The sequence below is a fragment of the Cherax quadricarinatus genome, chromosome 18 (assembly GCF_038502225.1).
Source record: "Cherax quadricarinatus isolate ZL_2023a chromosome 18, ASM3850222v1, whole genome shotgun sequence".
Classification (NCBI taxonomy): domain Eukaryota; kingdom Metazoa; phylum Arthropoda; class Malacostraca; order Decapoda; family Parastacidae; genus Cherax; species Cherax quadricarinatus.
In genome coordinates, this window is record NC_091309.1 from 2,436,007 (window position 1) to 2,462,480 (window position 26,474).

Sequence of the window (26,474 nt, forward strand, 5' to 3'; positions counted from 1 at the left end):
GAGGGGCAGCAAACAGCAACTACACTCTGACTGTACCCTTCTCAAGAATGTCACTTCATCTGATATCATTTATTCCTAGAATGACGTAAGTCTGAAACATCTTTGTACAACATAATGACATCGATGAAATAAAGTCAAATGACCAAATGGAATAGCTGGCCCACAGAAGGCTCCACCTTCATCCTATTCCCTATTTGTATGTCTTATAAAAATAAAAAGGCTTTCAAATGAGATGAGGTAGGTAACTGCTTTTAGCTTTTAAATAACGGTTAAGAACTCTTTACCTAACCTTGTAAAATCCTTGTGTAAAAAAAAAAAAAAAAAAAAAAGAGAAAGAAATGAAGTGAAAAAGACAGAGATCTACTACCACATAATAAACTGGGCACTCACTCACTACCTCACCCACTCTCAATCTGAGGTAACCAACTCAACTTCCATTTGCCTTTTCAAAAAAAAATTTCATTTTCCAATGTCATTATTTTTCCACTTGTTTTAAACTAAAAACATAACCAAACAGCTCACCTGTGGAATCTGGATCAATGCAGGAGATTTTGACATGTGACCTGACATGGGCATCAAACTTTGCAATAGTATTGAAAAGTGCCTTAGCCCAACCAATATGTAGTACAGGTGTGGCTGATCCTTCCTCCCACTCACAGATCCCATCATAAAACTCTAACAAGTATCCAAAACATTCTGGGTCTTTCAGTATGGATCTGGCTGAGATCCCAGAGCTGACAACTCTCATAATGTGAGGGATTAGCTCATTTGCAATTTCCAAGAACTCCTTGTAGATTTCTTCATCATCTCTTGAATAATTATAACTGAAATATAAGACAAAATTTTTAATGAGGTGGGAAACAGCCAACGTGTTTAAAAAAAATCATAATAACAATAATAAGGGATCAACGAATCTGACAGTGACAAGAGATAATTAATACAAAATTGTACTATTAAACTTATAAAACAGCACATTTCTTATTACAGTAACATGTGCCAAAAATAGAAGCAACACTACAGTAGAGTGGACCTTCGGGTAACAGCGGCATCGGCTAACGCCAAAATCGGATAGCAGCAGGTTTTTGCATCAAAATATTGGCTCGGCTAATGCCCAAGAACTCAGTTAAGGACATTCGTCCCAAACGTGTCCGCGCGGCCTGAGCCCATGTACAGCCAGTGTGCCATTGTTTACAAGCCAGAGAGGACGATTCCATGCGTACATGCGATATATTTTGTATTATTCCATTGTTTTTAGTGCTTGTAACTGCTAAATAAGCCACAATGGGCCCAAAGAAAGCTTCTAGTGCCAGCCCTGTGGTAAAGGAAAGAAACACAAAAGAATTTAAGAAAAAATTCATAGCAAAGTACCAAAGTGGAGGAGGAAGAGAGAGGGGAGAATGTGCTTTCTGCAGTGATTCAGTGATTCTACGATATGTACGATACTAAAGTAGCAGGTATCGATAAAGGCTATAGTGCCAGCCAGTGATAAAGTGTAGAATTAACAGTGTAACAAGTAATGTAAGTGAGTAAGCGATAGAAAAACAATATATACAGTGGACCCCCGCCTTACGAATGCATCACGTTACGCTAAATCCACCATACGAAGCATTTGAACGCAAAAATTTTGCCTCGCCTTATGTAATTCGTCCGGGATGTGTTCCATGTGTGGCCTCAGCGCCAGTGCAGTCGCATCTACGCATACATTTGGTACATTTCACATTATCCCAGTGTTTTTAGTGCTTGTAACTGCAAAATAAGTCACCATGAACCCCATGAAAGCTTCTAGTGCCATCCCTGTGGTAAAAAGGGCGAGAATTAGTAGGGAATTGAAAAAAGAGATTAAGGAAATGTGTGCAAAGTGGGTTAAACTGCAAACCTTTACGGATGAAAATCACCCTGACACAGCTACTGCAAGCCGTGTTGGCAACCTGTACAATGACAATGTTATGGCCCATTTTAGGAAAGTCTTAAAGGAACGGGAGGTACAGAGCTCTATGAACAGATTTGTTGTGCAACAGAGGTCCAGTGACTCTCAAGCTGGTCCTAGTAGCATTAAAAGAAGAAGGGAAGTAACCCCAGAAAAGGACTTGCTACCTCAAGTCCTAATGGAAGGGGATTCCCCTTCTAAACAATAACTTCCATACTCTCCCCTTCTCCCATCCCATCAATCATCACCAGATCTTCAATAAAGGTACGTGTCATGTATTCTATTCTTAGTAGAGTAGTAATTGTGCATGTCTTCTTCAGTTTGTGTGTATTAAAATTAATATTTCATGTGGTAAAAAATTTTTTTTTTTCATAGTTTGGGGTGTCAGGAACGGATTAATTTGATTTCCATTATTTCTTATGGGGAAAATTAATTCGGCTAACGATAATTTCGGCTTATGATGAGCTCTCAGGAATGGATTAATATCGTAAGGCGGGGGTCCAGTGTATCATGTTTCTATGTTATTAATATTGTTTATTCAAATTCAAATTCAAATTCAAAGTTTATTCTCTATAAGGATTACAATGCTAAGTTTACAGAATTTGGTTATTGTGTGGTTTACATGTAGTAAAATAATAATTACAGAGTGTACCACTAGAACACCTAGCATGGCTAGGCATTTCGGGCAGACTTAAATTAAATCTTAAGTTTAAAATATTACAAAATTATGAGGTAAGTTGGTATTATGGCTAAGTGACTAAATACTAGTTTGTGAGTTTAGCAATGTGAATGCTTTTGTTTTGGCACTATACATAGTTTCAGTATTGGAGTATCACAGGCCAACTTATGACTAGTTAAGATTCATTATTTTGAGATTGAGATTGATATTTCTGTTTATGGTCAAATGGGTGAGTGAGTGTAAGTGTTAACCACCAGGTGGTATTCGTGTAATTAGCTGACAGGGTGTATCAGGGAGATAAGATGTTTTCTGATGGTAGTTTTGAAGGTGATGAATGTGTCTGCAGTTTTAGAATTTTCAGGTAGGGTGTTCCAGATTTTAGGGCCTTTGACATACATTGAATTTTTGTAAAGGTTTAGTCGGACACGGGGAATGTCATAGAGATGTTTGTGTCTGGTGTTATGCCTGTGGGTTCTGTCGCAACTATCAAGAAAGCGTTTTAGGTCAAGGTTAATATTGGAATTTAAGGTCCTGTAGATGTAGATTGCACAGTAGTAAGTGTGGATGTACTGAACAGGGAGTAAGTTTAGATCTATGAAGAGTGGGGGGGGGGGGGGGGTGTTGCCAGGGATGAGATTTAGTGATTATTCTTACTGCGGCTTTTTGTTGGGTTATTATTGGCTTTAGGTGTGTTGCTGCAGTTGAACCCCAAGCACAGATAGCATAGGTGAGGTATGGATATATAAGTGAATGGTATAGTGTGAGAAGGGCAGTTTGAGGCACGTCGTATCTTGGAGAGGATCCCAACCGTTTTGGATACTTTTTTAGTTATGTGTTGGATATGGGTGCTGAAGTTCAGGTTGTTGTCGAGGAATAGGCCTAGGAATTTGCCCTCATTATGCCAGGCAATTAGAGTGTTGTCGATCTTAATGTTAATTTGCGCATCTCCTGCTCTGCTACCAAACATAATATAGTAGGTTTTGTCAGTGTAAAGCGTAAGTTTATTGGCTGTCATCCAAGTCGATATTTTGATCAGCTCCTCATTAACAATGGTGTTGAGGGTGGCAAGATTAGGGTGAGAGATGACATAAATCGTGTCGTCAGCAAAGAGAATGGGGTTCAGGTGTTGAGATACGTTTGGAAGATCATTGATGTATATGAGGAAGAGCAGGGGACCAAGGACACTTCCCTGCGGAACTCCAGTATCAAGTGGCTGTGTTGTTGATGCTGTGTCTTTAATGGTGACATACTGATACCTATTAGTAAGGTAAGATTTGAAATATGCAAGCGCATGGCCTCTTATACCATAATGGTCAAGTTTGTGGAGTAGGATGCCGTGGTCTACTGTGTCAAAAGCTTTTCTTAGGTCAATAAAAATTCCTAGTGGATATTCCTTATTTTCCAATGCTGTGTAAAGCAGAACTAGCATTTTTATGATTGCATCGTTAGTGCTTTTATTTTTCCTGAATCCAAATTGGCAGGGGTTGAGTATGTTTTGTGCCGTTATAAATGAATATAGTCTCCTGTGCACGAGTTTCTCAAAGATTTTGGATAGCAATGGTAAGTTTGATATTGGCCTATAGTTGTTTAAATCTGTAGGGTCACCACCTTTATGTACTGGTGTAACCCTTGCCGTCTTGAGTAGTTTCGGGAAGGTGCTAGTTTCTAGTGACTTGTTAAAAAGTAATGAGATAGCATGCGAGAGGACATGGGCCGCTCTCTTGTACAATAATGGTGGGACATGAGACAGATTCCCGGAGTTATTTTTAAGTGACTTTATAATCTCAGTGACTTCCATGGGATCAGTTGGAGCAAGATAGAAGGAATTTGGGAAATTCCCATCTAGGTAGTCCACGGCATGGGCATTGGTGCGTGGGATTTTATTGGCGAGATTAGAACCTATGGTTGAGAAGAAGTCGTTTATCTTGTTAGCTGTGTCAGTGGGATGTAGTGGTGTTTCATTAGGTTTAGTTAGGGCAATATTCTTGTTTTTTTTCAGTTTGTGGGTCCCTAGAATCTGAGAGAGTGTTTTCCAGGTCTTTTTTATATCTCCTCTTGTGTCAGTGAATCTACTGGAGTAGTATAGTTGTTTGGCTTTCTTTATTACTTTGGTGAGGACTGATGAATAGTGTTTAAGAATATATTTGTGTATTAAGCCCTGCCTATATTGCTTTTCATATTGGTGTTTCTTATCAATGGATTTTAGAATGGTGCTGGTTAGCCATGGGCAACCAAGCCATTTGTTTGTGATCTGTTTTGTTTTTATAGGACAATGTTTGTTGTATAGTCTAAGTAATTTGTTAAGAAAAATGTTTGTCCAGTCATCAATACCATTGGCCTTGGAGAATTCTGTAGGCCAGTCAACAGTCTCTAGGTCAGCTGTGAACTTCCTTATTGAGGCCTCATCATGGAGTCTAAATGAAACTTTGTTGTATTCAAGTGGTGGTTTACTAATGTTTGTTAAGAGGAAGGTAGGGTAGTGGTCTGTAGTGCTATCTGTGATTATCCCTGATTTAAGGGGGGCTAGTATATTGGTCCATATGTGGTCTATTATGGTTGCACTTGTTTCAGTGAGCCTGGTTGGTTTAGTTATTGTTGGTATGAGAAGTGTGTTGTTCATATTGTTGATGAAATCAGTTACAGGCTGATCATCTAGTAGGCCAAGGTTGATGTTGAAGATGAATTTTGATAGATAAATAATTCACAGAGATGATATTAGCATCATATTGAAGCATAATAAACTCGCCCCCCCTCTCCCCACCTACCTGTCTGTCATACACCAATAAGTCTTCAGTAAAGGTAAGTGTGATGTTAAATGTTCATTTATCCATTTTATTAGTGCTTTATATTTATCTGTCACTGTTTTTTGTATGTACGTGTATATCTATATTTAATCTTTAAAAAAATATTTTTTGTTAATACTTTTGGCTGTCTGAAACGGATTAATTGGATTTCCATTATTTCTTTTAGGGAAAATTAATTCGGCTAACGGCAAAATCGGCTAAAGGCAAGCTCTTTGGAATGGATTAATGTCGTTACCTGAGGGTCCACTGTACTTATAGTTAAGAAAAGTAAACTGAACCTGATCCATGCACTAGAGAAACCCACACTGCAGAGCAACATTCTAATCATGTACACTAAGACAGCCTAGTGTTCCTAAACTTCAGACCTAGTCTTTATATGTACACAGTGAAATGAACTTACTTTCTGATAACAGAAGCAGCTCTGGCCCAATACTTGAGTGCCTGTTTATATAGCTTATTTCTGTAGCAATATCCTCCAAGATAAGTATACGGGTAGACATGCTGGTTCTCGTAGTAACGGACTGCACTAGTTATGGCTTCTTCATACATCTTAGTAGCTGGACAACGTCCTTTGGTTGGCATCATTTCTTCTAGGTCACCCAAGTTGTCTTTTGAAAACAAAAATAATATACGTATTACAACTCAATGGCAATGGTAAAATTGCATTTAATACTTTGGGATTCAAAATTAATTTATTATCCAGGCAGGCTATAAGTAAATGCAAATTTTACAACTGTCCTGTACCTACTAGTAAGCATTTTGTCACAGGAATTAAAGTTGAGCATATGCTTGAATGCATCTTTTTTCACTAAGGCAAGATGACTCAAAGTGGTTGCTTCTTCATATGCACTGAACTACATCCCCATCCATCTTCCAAAATCCAGGCACTGCATTTCACACATCCAGAATACAAATGTGGCTAGCTGGTTTTCTTGAATTATTTCACACTCCAATGGCAGTTCAAAGTGCAAAAATTACTTATCTCCTCAATCCAAGCTAACTCTCACACAAGCTTCCTGCATGGTCAAGCCCCTACCACTCAAAACTTCCTTCACACCCTCCTTCAGTCATCACATACACCTCTATCTGTTCTGTATATATATAGTACACACTTGCTTAACCTATTATACAGCATCCTGTCTACATGTCTATATTATCTCAACCACCTTTTATGCCATCATATTTTTATTTTATTTTTTTATTATCACGATGGCCGATTCCCACCAAGGCAGGGTGGCCCGAAAAAGAAAAACTTTCACCATCATTCACTCCATCACTGCCTTGCCAGAAGGGTGCTTTACACTACAGTTTTTAAACTGCAACATTAACACCCCTCCTTCAGAGTGCAGGCACTGTACTTCCCATCTCCAGGACTCAAGTCCGCCTGCCGGTTTCCTGAACCCCTTCATAAATGTTACTTTGCTCACACTCCAACAACATGTCAAGTATTAAAACCATTCGCTCCATTCACTCCTATCAAACACGCCACGCATGCCTGCTGGAAGCCCAAGCCCTCGCACACAAAACCTCCTTTACCCTCTCCTCCAACCTTTCCTAGACCGACTCTACCCCACCTTCCTTCCACTACAGACTGATACACTCTTGAAGTCACTCTGTTTCGCCTCCATTCTCTCTACATGTCCGAACCACCTCAACAACCCTTCCCCAGCCCTCTGGGCAACAGTTTTGGTAATCCCGCACCTCCTCCTAACTTCCAAAACTAATAATTCTCTGCATTATATTCACACCACACATTGCCCTCAGACATGACATCTCCACTGCCTCCAGCCTTCTCCTCACTGCAACATTCATCACCCATGCTTCACACCCATATAAGAGCATTGGTAAAACTATACTCTCATACATTCCCTCTTTGCCTCCAAGGACAAAGTTCTTTGTCTCCACATACTCCTAAGTGCACCACTCACCCTTTTCCTCATCAATTCTATGGATTCACTCATCTTCATAGACCCATCCGCTGACACGCTCCACTCCCAAATATCTGAATACATCTACCTCCTCCATACTCTCTCCTCCAATCTGATATCCAATCTTTCATCACCTAATCTTTTGTTATCCTCATAACCTTACTCTTTCCTGTATTCACTTTTAATTTTCTTCTTTGCACACCATACCAAATTCATCCACCAATCTCTGCAACTTCTCTTCAGAATCTCCCAAGAGCACAGTGTCATCAGCAAAGAGCAACTATGACAACTCCCACTTTATGTGTGATTCTTTATCTTTAACTCCACGCATCTTGCCAAGACCCTGCATTTACTTCTCTTACAACCCCATCTATAAATATATTAAACAACCACGTGACATCCCCATCCTTGTCTAAGGCCTACTTTACTGGGAAATAGTTTCCTCTTCCTACATACTCTAACTTGAGCCTCACTATCCTCAGAAAACTCTTCACTGCTTTTAGTAACGTACCTCCTACACCATACACCTGCAACATCTGCCACATTGCCCCCCTATCCACCGTCTTACGCCTTTTCCAAATCCATAAATGCCACAAAGACCTCATATTATCATATTATCTTCCCTATTCTTTCTTTCTTTCAACACACCAGCTGTATCCCAAGGCGGGGTGGCCCAAAAGGAAAAAAACGAAAGTTTCTCCTTTTACATTTAGTAATACATACAGGAGAAGAGGTTACTAGCCTCTTGATCCCAGCATTTTAGTCGCCTCTTACAACACGCATGGCTTACGGAGGAAGAATTCTGTTCCACTTCCCCATGGAGATAAGAAGAAATAAACAAAAATAAGAACTAGAAAGAAAATAGAAGAAAACCCAGAGGGGTATGTATATATATGCTTGTACATGTATGTGTAATGTGACCTAAGTGTAAGTAGAAGTAGCAAGACGTACCTGAAATCTTGCATGTTCATGAGACAGAAAAAAGGACACCAGCAATCCTACCATCATGTAAAACAATTACAGGCTTTTGTTTTACACTCGCTTGGCAGCACGGTAGTACCTCCCTGGGCGGTTGCTGTCTACCAACCTACTACCTATTCTCTGTATAATATTCACAGCATACATAAATCCCAACAATATCCAAGTACGTACTGTCAAGGAAGATAACAAAAGCTCCACACAAGAACCTACTTTAATTCAACTAAATAAGAAAAATATAAAAGACTCACCAATAGCCATGGGATACTTGGCAAGATGACCAGCATCATAGAGCATCCAAAGCAGTGCTTGTTGTAGTAGCATCACTTCCTCTGAGTCAGTGGTGGCATTGATGCCAGGGTTCATGTTTGAAACTATTGTGGCTACCTGTGGCAAGGATATTAATACATCATCTTTAAGAAACCAAAGTAATTTCTCATTATAAAGCTTCACTAAATACTCACATTCTCTAATTTAATAATAATTTGGAATAACAAATTATTTTATGACCTGAAGATAATTAGGGCATTATTATTTAAAGCATATTAAAATAAAACAGATTTTACTGTTCTTTTTACTCTGAATTTTTTGTGATTTATAACTAGGATGGCTAAACTAATACAGTGGACCCCCGCTTAACGATCACCTCCCAATGCGATCAATTATGTAAGTGTATTTATGTAAGTGGGTTTGTACGTGTATCTTTGGGGGTCTGAAATGGACTAATCTACTTCTCAATATTCCTTATGGGAACAAATTCGGTCAGTACTGGCACCTGAACATACTTCTGGAATGAAAAAAATATCGTTAACCGGGGGTCCACTGTATTTCTAATCATCTCCAACAATGACAAATCAGACTGTCATAAAACAGTCAAATTTATAGATTTTTGGTCTCAAATCACATACACAAGTCGCCAAAGTAAACAAACACCACTGTCAACAAGCCTAAATTTGGCTATACACAAGATGAAATCCTAAATACACCAATGCACCACCATCACTCATCATGGGGTGAAGATTTGTTCAGGAAAGGAAGTAAAAATATCATAGGAAAGGAAATTAAATAATATTTTAGCAAAGGAGCTAATTTTTCAGATATTGACTGCATCATCAACATTCAACAGAGGGCATCAAGATTTTTATACTGTGTATTATTATCACAGAAGGAACCTGACTTTTCGTATAGTGTATTATCACAGGAACAACCCAATCTTTCATACACAGCACCATCATCATAGAAGGAACCTGACCCTTAATATACTGTATCCTCATGAACATCATCATCATCACATAACTAACCAGACCAGTCATACATTGTAGTATTATCATTACTACGAATTTCCACATTCACAGGATGATGAGCCAGCTGAGGATATGCCACAACTAACCTAATGCCAACCACCAATGAGTAACTGACATTACCAGTTTGATATATGGTATGAGCCTCATACCACTTACACATCTAATTAGACTTTCTCATTTTTACATTCCAACCATATCAAAATTCTTGCTGAATCAAACCGGGCATGGGGCTTGGACTTACAGCAAGGATGCATGAGCATGTTAGATAGGAGTGAATGGAGACGAATGGTATTTGGGACACGAAGAGCTGTTGGAGTGTAAGCAGGGTAATATTTAGTGAAGGGATTCAGGCAAACCAGTTATTTTTATATAGCCGGACTTGAGTACTGGAAATGGGAAGTACAATGCCTGCACTTTAAAGGAGGGGTTTGGGATATTGGTAGTTCGGAAGGATATGCTGTGTATCTTTATACAGGGAATCCTCAAATTTCAACTTAACTGCTCAGGAGTTAGTTCTAAATTCGAAAAGTCTAAAATTCGAAGCAATATTTCCCATAAGAAATAATGGAAATACAATTAATCCGTTCCAGAAACCCAAAAATATTCACAAAAAAAAAAAAAATACATTTTATAGAGATTAATTAGTTTTACATACAACAAATACTATAGTAATATAAAATAACATTTTTACTTACCTTTATTGAAGATTGGTGATGGCATCTGGAAGATAGGGAGGAGGAGAGAGGGAGTTGGGGTTAGTGTTTGGAAGGAGAATCCTCTCCAGAGGACTTCAGGTATCAAAGCCCTCTCTGGGGTTACTTCTCTTCTGTATTTTAATGCCACTAGGACCAGCTTGAGAGTCACTGACCTAGTCTCACAAAAATAACTGTCTACAGTCCCTCTGTTTCTGTCTCACAAAATAACTATCCACACTCGCTCTGTTTCTGTCTCACAAAATAACTGTCACAGTCGCCTGTTCCTGTCTCACAAAATAACTGTCCACAATCGCCTGTTTGTCTCACAAAATAACTCCACAGTCGCCTGTTTCTGTCTCACAAAATAACTGTCCACAGTCGCCTGTTTCTGTCCCACAAAGTAACTGCCCACAGTCGCCTGTTTCTGTCTCACAAAATAGCTGTCCACAGTCGCCTGTTTCTGTCTCACAAAATAACTGTCCACAGTCGCCTGTTTCTGTCTCACAAAATAACTGTCCACAGTCCTCTGTACATCCTGGCAAGCTCAACAAGTCTCACCCAATCTCATACTTCTGTATTATTTCTTTCTTCACATCCATGGTGTTTCTACTTTCTTTACTCACAGGGTATCGCTAGCAAGTTTCTTTGGGCCCATGGCAGCTTATTTCACAGCCCCACAAGCACTAAACACAATTAAATAATCGAAATGTGGAATGAGATCGCAGGTTAGTGTTCACTCAAGCATAAACAAAGCTAGACTATTCACAGCGCCGCGCGGACGCGATAGAGCGGCCAGCAGACAGGTCCCGCACCTGGCAGTCCAAAATAGGCGATTCGATAATAGGGACACAGTATGTCCAAAAATGGTCTTATTTTCAAACGCTTGATATGTGATACGCTCGATTTTTGAGGTTCCACTGTATGTATATGCTTCTAAACTGTTGTGTTCTGGGCATCTCTGCAAAAACAGTGATTATGTATGAGTGAGGTGAAAATGTTGAATGATGAAAGTATTTTCTTTCGAGGATTTTTTCCTTTGGGTCACCTAAGCTAACAAATACACACATACACATGCATCGAAGGACTGGTAGATAACATACAGAGTATAAGTAAAAACTATTACTGATGTGCAGTAATATTATCCACAAGAGCCCCTGTAATTTCCTCAAACAAAAAAAGAACTGGGAAGTATTATGCTAATAGAACAAATGAAGCATTACAAATAGCAATGTCGAACCCAATATTTGAACTTATTTAAAAAATGCCTTAAAGCACTCCTCATGCAAGTAGAAATTAATACATACTGGAAAATGTGAAAAATCCAGATATTTTTTACATGCAAAGTTTTAAGGCATTTTGTGTAATAATTCACAATATCCCCAATTTACAATGTATCTCAAACGGAAAGATGTTACCACAAAGAATGAATCCTTAACATCCTGTGTCAGCTCCTCACCTTATCTCAACGCATACCCGCAAAAACAGAACTCTAGAACAAAAACTTATCAAGCTGAGCACAAACTCACCTCCATGTGTCTGTCACACACAACAGGATGCCCATTGACATAGAGCCAGGACTTGCTATAGACATCATGCGTCACAGGTATGCCTTCTTTATCTTCATTACCTTTACCTGTAACAAATTTTCCAGTTGACACATGGTAAGAAAGGAAGCAATATTTATGGATGGCATCTTAAGGAAGTAGTTATAATACTACAGATGAACTATGACACAAGATCTTATAGGTACAGCAGACAAGATTAATTGTTGTCAAATAGTATGAGATGAGGCTGGGAAAGGAAGATATAGTAAGATATATAAGATGAAGCATTGCATAATGATGGAAAAGGTGAGGTAATGAAATTTGTATGAGTAAATGAGGTGCTAGAAGATGCAACAAAAAATTGAATATAGAGAGGTAAAATGCTGGAAACTGCAGAAGATGAAGTGCTGAAAGCTATAAAGAGAGATAAGGTGCTGGAAGCTGCAGAAGAGGTGGTGGAAACTGAAAGAGGAAATGAGTTGCTGGAAGTTGCAATGTGAAAAAGTTCTGGAAGCTGCAATGAGATGAGGTGCTGGAAGCTGCAAGAGATGATATGAGATGCTGGAAGCTTTAAGGAAGATGAGGTATTGGAGACTGCAACAAAATAAGGTGCTGAAGATACAATGAGAGATGAGATACTGAAGTTGCAAGAGAAGATGAGATGCTGGAAGCTTTAAGGAAGATGAGGTACTGAGACTGCAAGGAAAATAAGGTGCTGAAGATAAGATGAGGTGCTGGAAAATGCATTGAAATATTGGACTTGAGTCCAGGAGGTGGAAGGCACTGCCTGCACTCTGAAAGAGGGATGTGAGCCAAAGTTGGAGGGTAATCTGACTGTAATGCCAGCACACTTCTGGAAAGACGGTGACTGAGTGTAATGTTCATGAATGTACTTTTTGAGTTACCCTGCCTTGGTAGGAAACAGCTGCTGAGTAAAAAAAAAAAAATACTGGAAGCAATGAATAATGTGCCAGTGGAAAGGGAAGAGGGAAAAAGAGATGGAGAAATAGAAATACAGAAAAAGAAATATGAATAGGGAGAAACAGAAATAGAAACAGAAAGAAATACACAAAAGTAGAGAAAAAAACAGAGATAGATAAATAGACACAAAAACAGGCAAGAGAGAGAGAACAAAAGTGCAAAAGATAGTGCAAATGAAATTGCAAAAGAAAGAAAGAAAGAGAGAGAGAGAGAGAGAGAGAGAGAGAGAGAGAGAGAGAGAGAGAGAGAGAGAGAGAGAGAGAGAGAGAGAGAGAGAGAGACAGATAGAGAGAGAGAGAGAGAGAGAGAGAGAGAGAGAGAGAGAGAGAGAGAGAGAGAGAGAGAGAGAGAGAGAGAGAGAGAGAGAGAGAGAGAGAGAGAGAGAGAGAGAGAGAGAGAGAGAGAGAGAGCAGTGAGAACAGAGCCAGAAGACAGAGAGAGACAGAGATAGAGACAGAGAGAGAGAGTAGAGAGAGACCATGCTGTAAATCGGCAAACAAGGCAGCCAGGAAGCTTACAGCACTTTCGCCAGATCTCGATCTACTTGACAGTAGGGGTTGAAGATTCTGCACGAGGCACAAGCACGCCGCACCTGAGTATGCCCATTTCTTGGCCTGCCCCTCTCATCTGCATGACTGCTTGAGAGAGTAGAGAATCAGAACAAGAGCCTTCCATCTTCGCCTGACCCATCCTGGATAGATCTGTCATTCAGCAGAGCCTCAACATAGGAGGGATGTGGGTGGCCTTACTGTTATGTACAAGGCCAATATTGTCAAAGTACCACACTTGGATCCACTTCGAGGACAGCGTGAAACAAGCTTTTATGCCACAAGATGGGAAGAAAGCAGCAACTTCACTCTGGCTGTACCCTTCTCCAGAACATCACTCCATCTGAGATCCTACATACCCAGGATGACTCGAGTATGGAACACATTCGTACAGCATAATGATGTCAACGAGATAAAGTCAGTTGATCAAATGAAAATGCTGGCCCACAGATGGCTCCAACTTCATCCTGTTCCCTACTTGTATGTCTCATAACAATAAAAATGCTTTCAAATGAGCTGATGTAGGTAACAGCTCTTAGCTTGCCAACAAAGTTAGGAATCCTTAACCTGTAAATAGCTTGTCAATAAAGCTAGGGATCCTTAACCTTGTCAAACCCTGTACATAAAAAAAAAAAAGGAGAGAGAGAGAGAGAGAGAGAGAGAGAGAGAGAGAGAGAGAGAGAGAGCGAGAGAGAGAGAGAGAGAGAGAGAGAGAGAGAGAGAGAGAGAGAGAGAGAGAGAGAGAGAGAGAGAGAGAGAGAGAGAGAGAGAGAGAGAGAGAGAGAGAGAGAGAGAGAGAGAGAGAGAGAGAGAGAGAGAGAGAGAGAGAGAGAGAGAGAGAGAGAGAGAGAGAGAGAGAGAGAGAGAGAGAGAGAGAGAGAGAGAGAGAGAGAGAGAGAGAGAGAGAGAGAGAGAGAGAGAGAGAGAGAGAGAGAGAGAGAGAGAGAGAGAGAGAGTGAGTGTAGCATCAAGGTCAAGGTTAATCAATAAGTTAGGCTGGCTGCACTGGAGGTGGCGTCGACAGCAGTTGCAGCAGCAGCAGCCCATCTCTGCTACTATTACCAAACAATATACTATACCAATCCTCACAATCAAAGAATCATACTATCCAACTAATATAAATACCAGTTCTGTAAATGAAAATTAAAGCTTACAAGCACATACAATACTGTATAACACACACAATGCACATTATTAAGTCTGCTCTCATCTCTCTTTGACTTATGAATTCTATCATTTACCTGTGACTGATTTTCAAGGTTCTGCTACTCCCACAGTCTGGCCTGAGACCAGACTTACCTGCTGATCGCTTGGTTAACCAGGCTGTTTGTGTTAGCAGCCCGTAGGCCTGCATAGCTATCATAACCTGGCTTTCCTAGCACTTGCAGCAGGAAAAAACACAAAGATTACAAGGAAGAAGTCGAGCCTAAAGATGCCTTATGTGTGTGGGGTGGATAAATGAGCAAATGTACCCAATCACCTCACCAACCCATTGCTCGACCAACCACCAAGACACAACAGAAGGTATATTTGGGAGGATCGCTGAATACCTGCACTCGGTCACTTTAACCCCAGGTCAGACCAGAAGGCTTGTGTGGGGTGGATCAATAAATGCGGACTTGCACCCAGTCACCCCACTAGCCAGACCAGTCACACCACCAACCCAAGATCAGGCGAAAAGGCTCATGATGAATGGACCAACCAGGGCTTTGACCGTCCCCTCACCAGCCCTAGGCAAGGTCAAAAGACTTGTGTTCAGTGGATCAACATATTTATCTTGGAGCATGGTCACCCTACAAGCCCCAGCGAATTTTGTGCATAATGTAATATTAAATATACATACCATGAAGTCCACTGTCCATCATCCTGACTGTATTAGTGTTGGACCCAGCACTAACAAGTGTCAATATTACAACCCTTGTTAAAATGAGTTGTATGATTTACAAAGCACATGAACTATTTAGTGCTTTAAACCTAAAAGATTCTAACATCATTATCAGTTGACTAGCATCATTACCAATTTCCAGGTGTCTTAACAATTTGTTGTTATCAAATTCAATACCAATATAAAAAAGAAACACTGCAACAGGTCTACTGGCCTATGCAAGGCAGCCCCAATTCTTGTACCGATTTAAGCCAATGCCTTGACCTAGTGAGGTCAGACACGTCACATAACCCTTTGACTGTTTTCGACGTATAAATACGTCTTACGAGCCAATGTTTCTGACGTATATATACTCAATAATTCTAGCGGCTTCAAATCAAGCGGGAGAAAGCTGGTAGGCCCACATGTGAGAGAATGGGTCTGTGTGGTCAGTGTGCACCACATAAAATAAATCCTGCAGCACACATTGCGTAATGAGAAAAAAAAAAAAAAAACTCTGATCGTTTTTTTTTTGGAATAAAAGCGCCGTTTGAGGTGTATTTTTCAGTATAGTATTTATCTTTGTATTCGCGTTTTCATGGTCTTAGGTGATAAAATGGAAAACATATTACAGAAATAGAGATGATTTTCATTACTTTGCGATGAAAAGGACGACTTGAAACTGAGCTCAAAGTAGTGGAAATGTTCGATTTTTACCAATGTTCAGGAGTAAATAAATCACACCACCACGTCCCAATACACGTCAACTGGGGAGTCCAATATTCTTTCACTAGTGCACTGATATTATTTATACCATTTTTACAATAATGCAGTAGTCTGCATAACAGTAAATTTTGTATTTTTTTGTATGAATAAAAAATCAAAATAGAAAGCAATAATAATATAAGAGGGGCCTAGAGATGTGACTAATGAACAGAGCATATGTTATTTTAGTGCCACGAATGTCTACCTTGTTTATTCTGGACCCTATTTTGAAATTGGCATCTTTTTTAGTTTGCGTGAAATTGGCCAAATTGCCAATTTCTGACCACCATATTGGGTAGTCCTAATTAGTAAATGGGAGGTTTCTTGTACTCAGCTGATAGATAAAATGGAGTTCTAAAGAAATAGCTATGAGTTTGGTCAACTGGAACAATGGAATTGGCTGAAAATAGGGTTCAAAGTCGGCGAAATCGCCGATACGCATATGTCGCCGAGACCGCTAACTTCGCGGTAGCATAATTCCATGAGTTTTGGACCAAATTTCAAACTTTTGGTGTCATTACCATTGGGAAAAGATTATCATTTCATAAGAAAAAATAATTTTTTTTTTTCAAAAATTGAGCGACATAGAATGAGTTTCAGAAAGGGGCCTGAAACAGTCAAAGGGTTAAGGGAGGAGCAGTGCACCTGACCTAGTAGCACAAGGTAGTCAGGAAAAACTCACACCGACCCACACCCACTCATGTATTTATCTAACCTATTTTTAAAACTACACGTTTTAGCCTCAATAACTGTACTTGGGAGTTTGTTCCACTCATCCACAACTCTATTACCAAACCAGTACTTTCCTATATCTTTCCTGAATCTGAATTTTTCCAATTTAAAGCTACTGCTGTGAGTCCTGTCTATGTTAGATATTTTTAGCATGCTCTTTACATTTCCTTTATTAATTCCTGTTTTCCATTTATACACCTCAATCATATCCCCCCTAATTCTATGCCTTTCTAGAGAGTGCAGGTTCAGGGCCCTCAGTGTATCCTCACAGGGAAGATTTCTGATAAATGGGATCAACTTTGTCATCCTCCTTTGTATGTTTTCCAGTGCATTTATATCCATTCTGCAATATGGTGACCAAAACTGTGCAGCATAATCTAAATGAGGCCTAACCAAAGAAATATAGAGTTGAAGAACAATCTGAGGACTCTTATTATTTATACTTCTTGCTATGAAGCCAAGGATTCTGTTAGCTTTATTGCAAACACTAATGCACTGTTGTCTTGGTTTTAGATTACTACTGTTAGCTTTATTGCAAACACTAATGCACTGTTGTCTTGGTTTTAGATTACTACTAACCAGAACTCCTAAATCCTTTTGGCAATCCGTAATATTAAGATCTACATTATTTAGTTTATATGTGGCACGGTTATTTTCCTGCCCAACATTTAGTACTTTGCATATGTCTATATTAAACTGCATCTGCCACTTCTCCAACCACTGCATCAGTCTATTCAAATCATCCTGGAGTGCACTAATGTCCTCATTAGAATGAACTGGATGGCCTATTTTGGTGTCATCAGCAAATTTGCTTATGTCACTACTTATTCCCTTATCTATGTCATTTAAGTAGATTGTGAACAACAAGGGGTGCAATACTGACCCCTGTCAACCATGCCTCAACCCAGGAAAAAATTTTCCTCCTATTCCATGTGCCTTGTTGGTCCAATACTGACCCCTGTCAACCATGCCTCAACCCACGAAAAAAATTTTCCTCCTATTCCATGTGCCTTAAGTTTCACCAATAGCCTCTGATGTGGAACTCTATCGAAAGCCTTATTGAAGTCCATAAACACAATATCATATTCAATACCATGATCTACCTCCTCAAATACCTTAGTGAAGAAAATTAGTAAATTTGTAAGACAGGAACGCCCCTTTGCTAGTTTGCTCACATATTACAGATATTACAGGTATAATACTGTATAATGAAAGCAATTCTACATCCTTTAATCACAGTCAATACCATATACATAATTTGTTCCAATTCATAGGATATAAATTACATAAAAAAAAATGGTTGAAAGGGAAACATACCTACTGTTTACAACAAAGAATAGGGTGCTGGAGTCTTAGTTTGACACTGAGGGTACTCAACATTTACTGTATTAAAAAAAGCACTAAACCCAGGTGGGTCATACAGTGCTACAATCACAGGGATAAGGGGGTACAGCAGCTGTATAAACCTCACTATCACCTGAAGTAATAACTGTCTTCTTGTTTGTTCTCCTTGTAATTCCTAAATTTGTTGTTTGTATACCCTTAATTAATGTTCTGATACATAAGCAATTAATAGTTATTGCCATTGTAGTCTTAAGTCAGGCTTAATCTTGCCCAAAAGACTCTACATAACTATGGGCATTCTGCATGCATAACTAAATGTCACTCATCTTTGTGCAAACATTGTATCATGCTGAAATAAAACTATTATTATTATTATTATGTGACCCATCATTAGGAGGACCTTGAATCACTACACCCCACCACCATTATAAGGTGACCCATCATTAGGACCTTGAATCACTAAACCCCACCACCATTATAAGGTGACCCATCATTAGGAGGACCTTGAATCACTACACCCCACCACCATTATAAGGTGACCCATCATTAGGACCTTGAATCACTACACCCCACCACCATTATAAGGTGACCCATCATTAGGACCTTGAATCACTACACCCCACCACCATTATAAGGTGACCCATCATTAGGACCTTGAATCACTAAACCCCACCACCATCACAAGGTGACCCATCATTAGGAGGACCTTGAATCACTAAACCCCACCACCATCACAAGGTGACCCATCATAAGGAGGACCTTGAATCACTAAACCCCACCACCATCACAAGGTGACCCATCATAAGGAGGACCTTGAATCACTAAACCCCACCACCATCACAAGGTGACCCATCATAAGGAGGACCTTGAATCACTAAACAAGGTGACCCATCATAAGGAGGACCTTGAATCACTAAACCCCACCACCCCACCACCATCACAAGGTGACCAACATCATAAGGAAGACCTTGAATCACTAAACCCCACCACCATCACAAGGTGACCCATCATAAGGAGGACCTTGAATCACTAAACCCCACCACCATCATAAGGTGACCAACATCAGGCAAGAGGATATAGCTAAACAAATTATTTTTACTCAAAAGCAGTTTATGCAAGACGTTAAATGACATTAATATTCTGACAACAAGAAACACTGTAATGATTACACAGCCAGCCTCGAATGCAGGTAATGGTTTTGTATATACAGTACATTCCAATTTCAGCCTCACACCTATCAACTGGGAAGCCCAATCAGTTGTACCTTGCATCTCTCATATTAGGCAGCATTCAAATGATGTTACATGATTCACAGTACAGTGGACCCCTGGTTTACGATCAGCTCCCAATGCGACCAATTATGTAAGTGTATTTATGTAAGTGTGTTTGTACGTGTATGTTTGGGGGTCTGAAATGGACTAATCTAATTCACAATATTCCTTATGGGACCAAATTCGTTCAGTAATGGCAACTGAACATACTTCTGGAATTAAATAATATCGTAAACCGGGGGTCAACTGTACAAGTTTCTTACCATGCCATGTTACTTCAACCGTGTGCTGGCCTTTGTCCCCAAACACCACCCAGGTATGGTCTTCTGAGAGTGCCAGGTGAACATCACAGTAACCAAGTGCCTGACAAGCTGCTACTACTGCTAGTGTCGTACCCGAGCTGTCAAGTTTGGCACCTGCAAACACGAAGACATTTAAATGCTGACAGAAAAATGCAGTGCAACAAAATGCATACTTCTATTACAACAGTACTGCTATCTAAAAAAATATCAAATTTACATCTGCAAGTGGTATACAGGCTGGTAGACAGCAACACTCAACGGATGTATTACCATCACTACCATGGTTGAGACGGTTGATGTGGTTTAAAAAAGAAAAAAGTTGGTCAAGACGTGTCATAATTTGTTAAACTGTAATAGTCTAAGTGTTCCGTCACTATATTTTATTTTAGGGATGCCACTTTACGCATTTTTAAAGTTGAATTTTCACACAAGTTTCTTACCATGCACTTTTTTTAAATCCAGTAGGGATGACACATTTCTTCCGTAGCATCAATTAAAAAGAGGCCCTCAAATCTGAGCATGACAAAGAAAAAAAAAAAAAAAGTTAGCCTCAAGTAACATACTACATACTCTTCTGCACTGTATATCCTCAAAACCATTTTGCACGATTTTACAATTTAATGAATTCAAAACAGGAGTAAGCAGCCTCACATATTCTAGCTAGGACAAGCATTCTGGAATACAGTAACAAGGACTCATTGCAAAATTTAAAACACATTACAATATACAGTACACTGCTGTATAACCATTTAAAAATATACCAGAAATGTTATAAATGGTGCAAAGGTGACATTAAAACAAGATCAAAGATAGTCGACAAAAACCCACCACCATTATTGTGTTTTCACTTAGCGACGAATTTATTTACCGACGTCGTTTTAGGAACGGAACTCCGTCGTTAAGTGAGGTAAGGCTTTACTGCAAAATACTGGTTATTTTGTAAAAAGTTAATAATTATATAATAACTTAAAAACTATAATTAATTCAGAAGGCCCCATGCAGCCTTAAGGCCACAGGATCCCCACCCCTGGTCTAGGATGATGGATGTCGGCAGTGAACTCTTACTCACCCATGGAGACCCTGCTTTTCACTGGGTCTATTGCACAGTGTCTCTCATACCTCTCATATCAGTAAATTGTTATGGTAATGTGTAAATTTGGTACTAGGCCTTCAAGTATCTCTCATATACAGTACATACATAGACTGGCTCCTCACAGTTAGGAACCAACAGTGAAACAAGCGTAATCCCTCTGGATATTTACAGCAAAATGCTGGAACAGGAACATGGCAGAACTTGGGTTTCTAGTTCAATCAAAGACCCTGGAACCCAGTTTATTAAGGAAGCATATTTGCAAGTTTTCCCTAGGGTCCAAAGGTCTTCAAACTTACTGGGACAAAGTAGTATGTAGTGTACTGATGACCCAGGTTCCCATACTTGCTATCACCAGCAATGAATTTTTGTCCAACATTAAAACAATTACGTAGAGGCATCAGCCAGAGTAGATACAGCCCCACATCAGTAGACTGCCATTCTTCCAGAGATAGACTGTAATCCTTCCAGGGCAATTAGCAGGATTACCAGGATTGCCAAAGACTAATTTTGGGGCTTTCTTTCAGCCGGATACTCAGCTGTAGCAAGGCCCCTCTTGATGATGATGACAATCCTTGGAGCTTCCACAGTTTAGACCATGCAGACCATATTGATCAGCTTCCATCTTGCCACAAACACACATGTATTCAATGTGAATAGGGGTGGCAACGCAGAGAGCCACTTCAATATGGAGGGTCTGTAGGTCAAGACATGACCAGTGCCAAAATAAGAACTTTTAAGAAGAAATACCTAGTGAGGTATGTTCATGGCAAATGAGTTGCACAATTTTCATGTTGGACGATGCTGTCTTGAACATATCTTTACAAAACTTTCCTGCAACTGGGCTGTCCTAGCTGGGTTGTTTGTGGGCCAGCAACACAGCTGGTGTTAGTGATGTGTGGAGTGCAGACATGTTGCTCAAGGAGTATATAAAGACACCTGGCTCTACCAGTGTTTAGACCTGGGGTCCACCTGATCTAAGTTGGAAAGTTCATGTTCCCCTTTTCTCTTTCCGAATGAAACATTGTTACCTTTCTGATTCTCATCAAGACTTGGGCAATATTTTTTTTTTCTGTTCCCAGGTGATAGGGCACAGTAAAGTGTCAGCTTTGGTGTCCCTGAATGACCCCAACAACAACGTCAACAGTAATCTACTACTAATAAACAGATAAATCAACTTGCGGATAAATATGTATAGCCACTGCTTGTGAAAATGTTTCATGAAACCCTCCGTCATCATTATGTCCTGCATTATGAGAATTTATAATTAAAAAATTTAGAAATCTTCGATATAAAATTTAAGGTAAAAAAGCAAAATATCAGTAAAAATGTGAAATACAATTTATAATTATTATCATAATATTAAAAACATAAGAGCTCACAGGAGCTCTCATGTGTGCTGATAAGCCTCGTAAGGTAGCAAGTATGGAGCCTTTGCTAGTCTCAGGTACGTATATGCTGAAAAGTAACTGGCAGGTCCCCTCATTGGGTGGTCTCATGCATATGCATGCTCTCTAATGGCCAAAATTGGTTATTTATTTTAAATAACATTTATTGATATGTAATCTCCTAAGAGTTCAAAAACTTTGCGTACTCTACATGTAGTTATGTTAAAAATGATCTGGTTACTATGAAACATAAATTACCAAGACACATCTGTCTCTTACCCTACATAAAGGCAACAAACAGTTCAGCAAGACATAATGAACACAAAAATGGTAAGTGCAGCCTGTCCTCTCAAGGTACATAATAAGCATGTTACTTTCATGCTTTGTCAATGGTCCAAGTCGGACCGAAACGTCGTTGTAAGCTTCTCTCTTTTATGTGCGGGTTATTTGTGTATCGTTCCAGTCACGGTATTGTGCCTTTTTTTGTTATTTATTTAGGTGACTGAAATGTCTATCTTGATGTCATGTTATTTTTTGTTGTCATTTCTCTCAACTGTAGAGTAAAATAATCTTTAGAAGTTTTAGGCTAAAGTAACCCAATCTAATTTAAAATAGTTATTGCTGTTTAACTGCCACATTATAATGCATGAGAAACTGAACTATGTAACTTAAGATGGAATGAGAAGTGACCCCCCTCCCAGCTTCTGCAACTATGAATTATTGGAAAATTAAAGGAATTATTGTAAGTCATCAACATTCATATTCTATTTTTAAGAAATATTTTATATTTTCAATTAGAGGGTCAAAGGGTGTAGGAAACATGCACAACGTGGTAGTCTCAGAAGAGACTACCACTCTAGCCCCGAGTCATGATGTTGCATAATTACAGCCTGTGAAATTGTTAAAAATATCGTAATACCATGACAATTACAGTAACTCTAACACCAACCCCATAAAATGCAAATGAAAATTAGTCAGCCCAAAATGTTGTCCAACTGCATTTCCAACTTGAGATTGGTATAAAGAAACTGTCTGAATTTGTGATCCTACAGCTTTAAAATTGCAATAATGAAGTGGTACCTTCAAACTTAACTTTCATTTAACCACATAATTATAAACAAAAACACAGTATACAACAATAGCTAAGGAAATTGGTGGAGAGAGATATTCCTGTGGATGGCTGTGAATGAGAAAAATTTGGCTTTGTTGCAGATCTTTCATGTTCATTACAGACCTGTCATGTAGAATAATGCTGATATGAGAGTTACAGACCTGCCTTGTACATACAAAAAAATGATATGCAAGTTGCAGTAATGTTATGTAGAATAAAGTTAATATGAGTGTTACAGACCTGTTATGAAGAGTACAGGATAGCCATGTGGATTACAGAGCTGTCATGCTGAATATAGATTTGCCCGAGATTACAAAGCTGTCATATTGATTAGCTTTATACAGACTGGGCAAGTTGAGCACAGATTTATGTGGGTCACAGGGCAGTCATGCAAAGACTTAAATAATGTGAGTTACAGAGCTGTAATGCAGAGTACAGAGCTGTCATGTACGTATAATGCAGAGTTGTAATGAAGAGTAGAGCTGTCATATAGGGTGCAGAGCCATCACGTAGAGTGCACAGCTGTCACATAGAGTACAAAGTTGTCATTTAGAGTACAGATGTCCTGCAAAGTACAGTTGCCATGTAGAGTACAGAGCTGTCATGTAGAGTATAGCAGTGTGATGTCAAGTACAGGGCTGTCACATAGGGAACCAACCTATCATGTAGTATATTATAGTCATGAAATGCTAAGATCTGTCAGATGTACATTATAATAATAATCATGGGAGAGCGCTAAACCTGTGGGATTAAACAGCGCATGAGGGGGGAATAGAAGGTATTCAGGCTCAATTCAGGGAACCGGAGCACAGATCCAATTTCCTAGATCACGAGCCCCTCACCAGCATCAAGGAACCATCCTTGAGGGGTATCAGATGTACATAGCTGCCATGGAGTGCAAAATGCTGTTATGTGGTGTACAGAGTTGTAAAGATGGATATAAAGTTAAATTGGGTATTAAAGTGTCAAGTTGGGTATTGAATTGTCAAGTTGGGTATTGAATTGTCAAGTTGGGTATTGAGTTGTCAAGTTGGGTACAGAGTTGTCAGGTTGGGTACAGAGTTGTCAAGTTGGGTACAGAGTTGTCAAGTTGGGTACAGAGTTGTCAAGTTGGGTACAGAGTTGTCAAGTTGGGTACAGAGTTGTCAAGTTGGGTACAGAGTTGTCAAGTTGGGTATTGAGTTGTCAAGTTGGGTACAGAGTTGTCAAGTTGGGTAATGAGTTGTCAAGTTGGGTACAGAGTTGTCAAGTTGGGTAATGAGTTGTCAAGTTGGGTACTAAGTTGTCAAATTGGGTATCGAGTTATCAAGTTGGGTATTGAGCTGTCAAGTAGGATAATGAGTTGTCAAGTTGGATACTGAGTTGTCAAATTAGATATTGAGCTGTCAAGTTGGGTACAGAGTTGTTAAGTTGGGTTGAGAATCACATTAGTATAATTGTAGTTTGGGGAAGCACTCAACCCATAGGTGTCACATAGCATGGGAGGAATGGGAGGCAATCAGGTATGATCCAAGGGGAGAGGTCCACTCCCCTGGATCAAAAGCCCCTCATTTGCATCCAGGTGCCTCCATAGTCATGCAGGGTACAGAGTTGTCATTTATATTTATAATAAACCCACGAGGGTCATACAGCATCTGGGTAATAAGAGGCAATCAGGTATGAGCGATGGAAAGGAAGAAAAGGCTCAATTCCTTGGAACAAAAGCTCCCTCGCTGACATCAAGGTACCTCCCATGAGGGTAGCTGTCATGTAAGGTGGACAGCTGTCTTGTGAGTTACGGAAGTGTCATGTAGGATACACAGCTGTCATGCGAGGTACAGACCTGTCATGTAGCTGTAGATGGACTGGAGATGTGCTCTGTCCTTGTAGTAACTGCTGGATAATGTACACCACACCACGTCTGATATTCGCTTTACCAGCTCTCTGGTGGCATATCTCGGGGTGCCAAAGGCTGTCACATCCACATGGGCCTTGATAATGGCTAGGAAACGATGGTGCAAGGCCTCCACGGTCTCGTACTCGACCAAGGGCAGTACTCTGTGTGTGTCAGAGTACTTGCTGGAGCACTCGTCCTCGTAGCCCACTGGTGGTTCACTCACTCCCCGCGCACATGTCAGGGTATTCTCAATATGTCCCACGATTATGGACAAGATGGCTAAGTTAGGCTCGCTGTTCTTCTGCAGGTGGAGTCTGAAGAGCTTGACCACAGCCTCAATGTTACTGAGAGGGAAGAGCGCCCTCTCCTCGCTAGATAACTTGGCCATTTTGTTTACAGATACAATATCTACGTCACAAACATCAACATGTTCCAATAATGTTGTGCCAGCTGCTGCTGCTGCTGCTGCTCTTATCTTCTACCTTGTCTACCTTCACTCTACCTTGTCTACCTTCACTCTACCTTCTCTCTCACCCTTCCTTCTCTACATCACTGCTCAGGTGAGGAGCACACGGGGCTCCACTCAGGCTCCTCGCGTGGAAAAATGGTAGCTAGGTAAACTTTTGAGTGATGGTAAGAGATGGTAGCAAGATCACTGCTGCAAGACTCTCGATATTCCCCCAAGAAAACTGTAGGATGGTGATGGTAAAATCGGTGTAGAATAAGAAGTGTGAGGTTCAGGGACGAGTAACGGACGCCAGCACAAACTTGACACAAAATGTCACCATAAACTGTCAATCCTTCTCTTGTATTTACATATACACTGGCATATATCACTCACTTATCACGTGAAATATAATTACTTCAGTAATGGGCGTGACCTGTGTATAGTTCGCAGGAGAAAGTGTTTTACAAGACTGTGGTGGTGGCGGGTGGGGAGGGCGTCAGTGCAGGTGTGCAACTCTCAACAACTTGCTGCAGGGATTGCAATCCTCCGCCTCACTGACACCTCTACACACCACCAGCTGCACCATACGCGCCATGGCCGCCGCCGTTACCATACACCGCGAGGCGGCTAAACCCTAGCCAGGGTGAGGCACAGATAAAACAAGGCAGGCAGCTCCACGTGTAGGGTGAGCAACGGGATGGATATGATGGAGGCGCAGGTCGGGTTGCGCCACACTCTCACCCTCCCTCTCCCTCCAATTCTCAAACCCTCCCTCCCATTCACCCTACCTCCCTCTCACAAACCCTCCCTACATCCATACCTACCGCACTCCCTCCCTCCATCTGCCACGTGCTTCCTCACCACCCATCACTAAAGTAACCCGCTTCCCCAGAAG

The 26,474-nt window shown here is 40.1% G+C and overlaps 1 protein-coding gene across 1 annotated transcript in view; it reads right to left on the minus strand.

The window, feature by feature from the left end:
- Window positions 1-26,306, minus strand: part of Mnn1 (menin 1) — a 48,208-nt gene extending 21,902 nt beyond the window's left edge. The window contains exons 1-6 of the mRNA XM_053777507.2: window positions 25,078-26,306; window positions 19,628-19,780; window positions 11,842-11,948; window positions 8,568-8,703; window positions 5,811-6,018; window positions 523-824 (exon numbers count right to left, since the gene is read on the minus strand). Of these exons, the coding sequence (XP_053633482.2) occupies window positions 523-824; window positions 5,811-6,018; window positions 8,568-8,703; window positions 11,842-11,948; window positions 19,628-19,780; window positions 25,078-25,519 (1,348 nt within the window). The 5' untranslated portion in view covers window positions 25,520-26,306. The remainder of the gene's footprint in view (window positions 1-522; window positions 825-5,810; window positions 6,019-8,567; window positions 8,704-11,841; window positions 11,949-19,627; window positions 19,781-25,077) is intronic.
- Window positions 26,307-26,474: the final 168 nt, after the last annotated feature.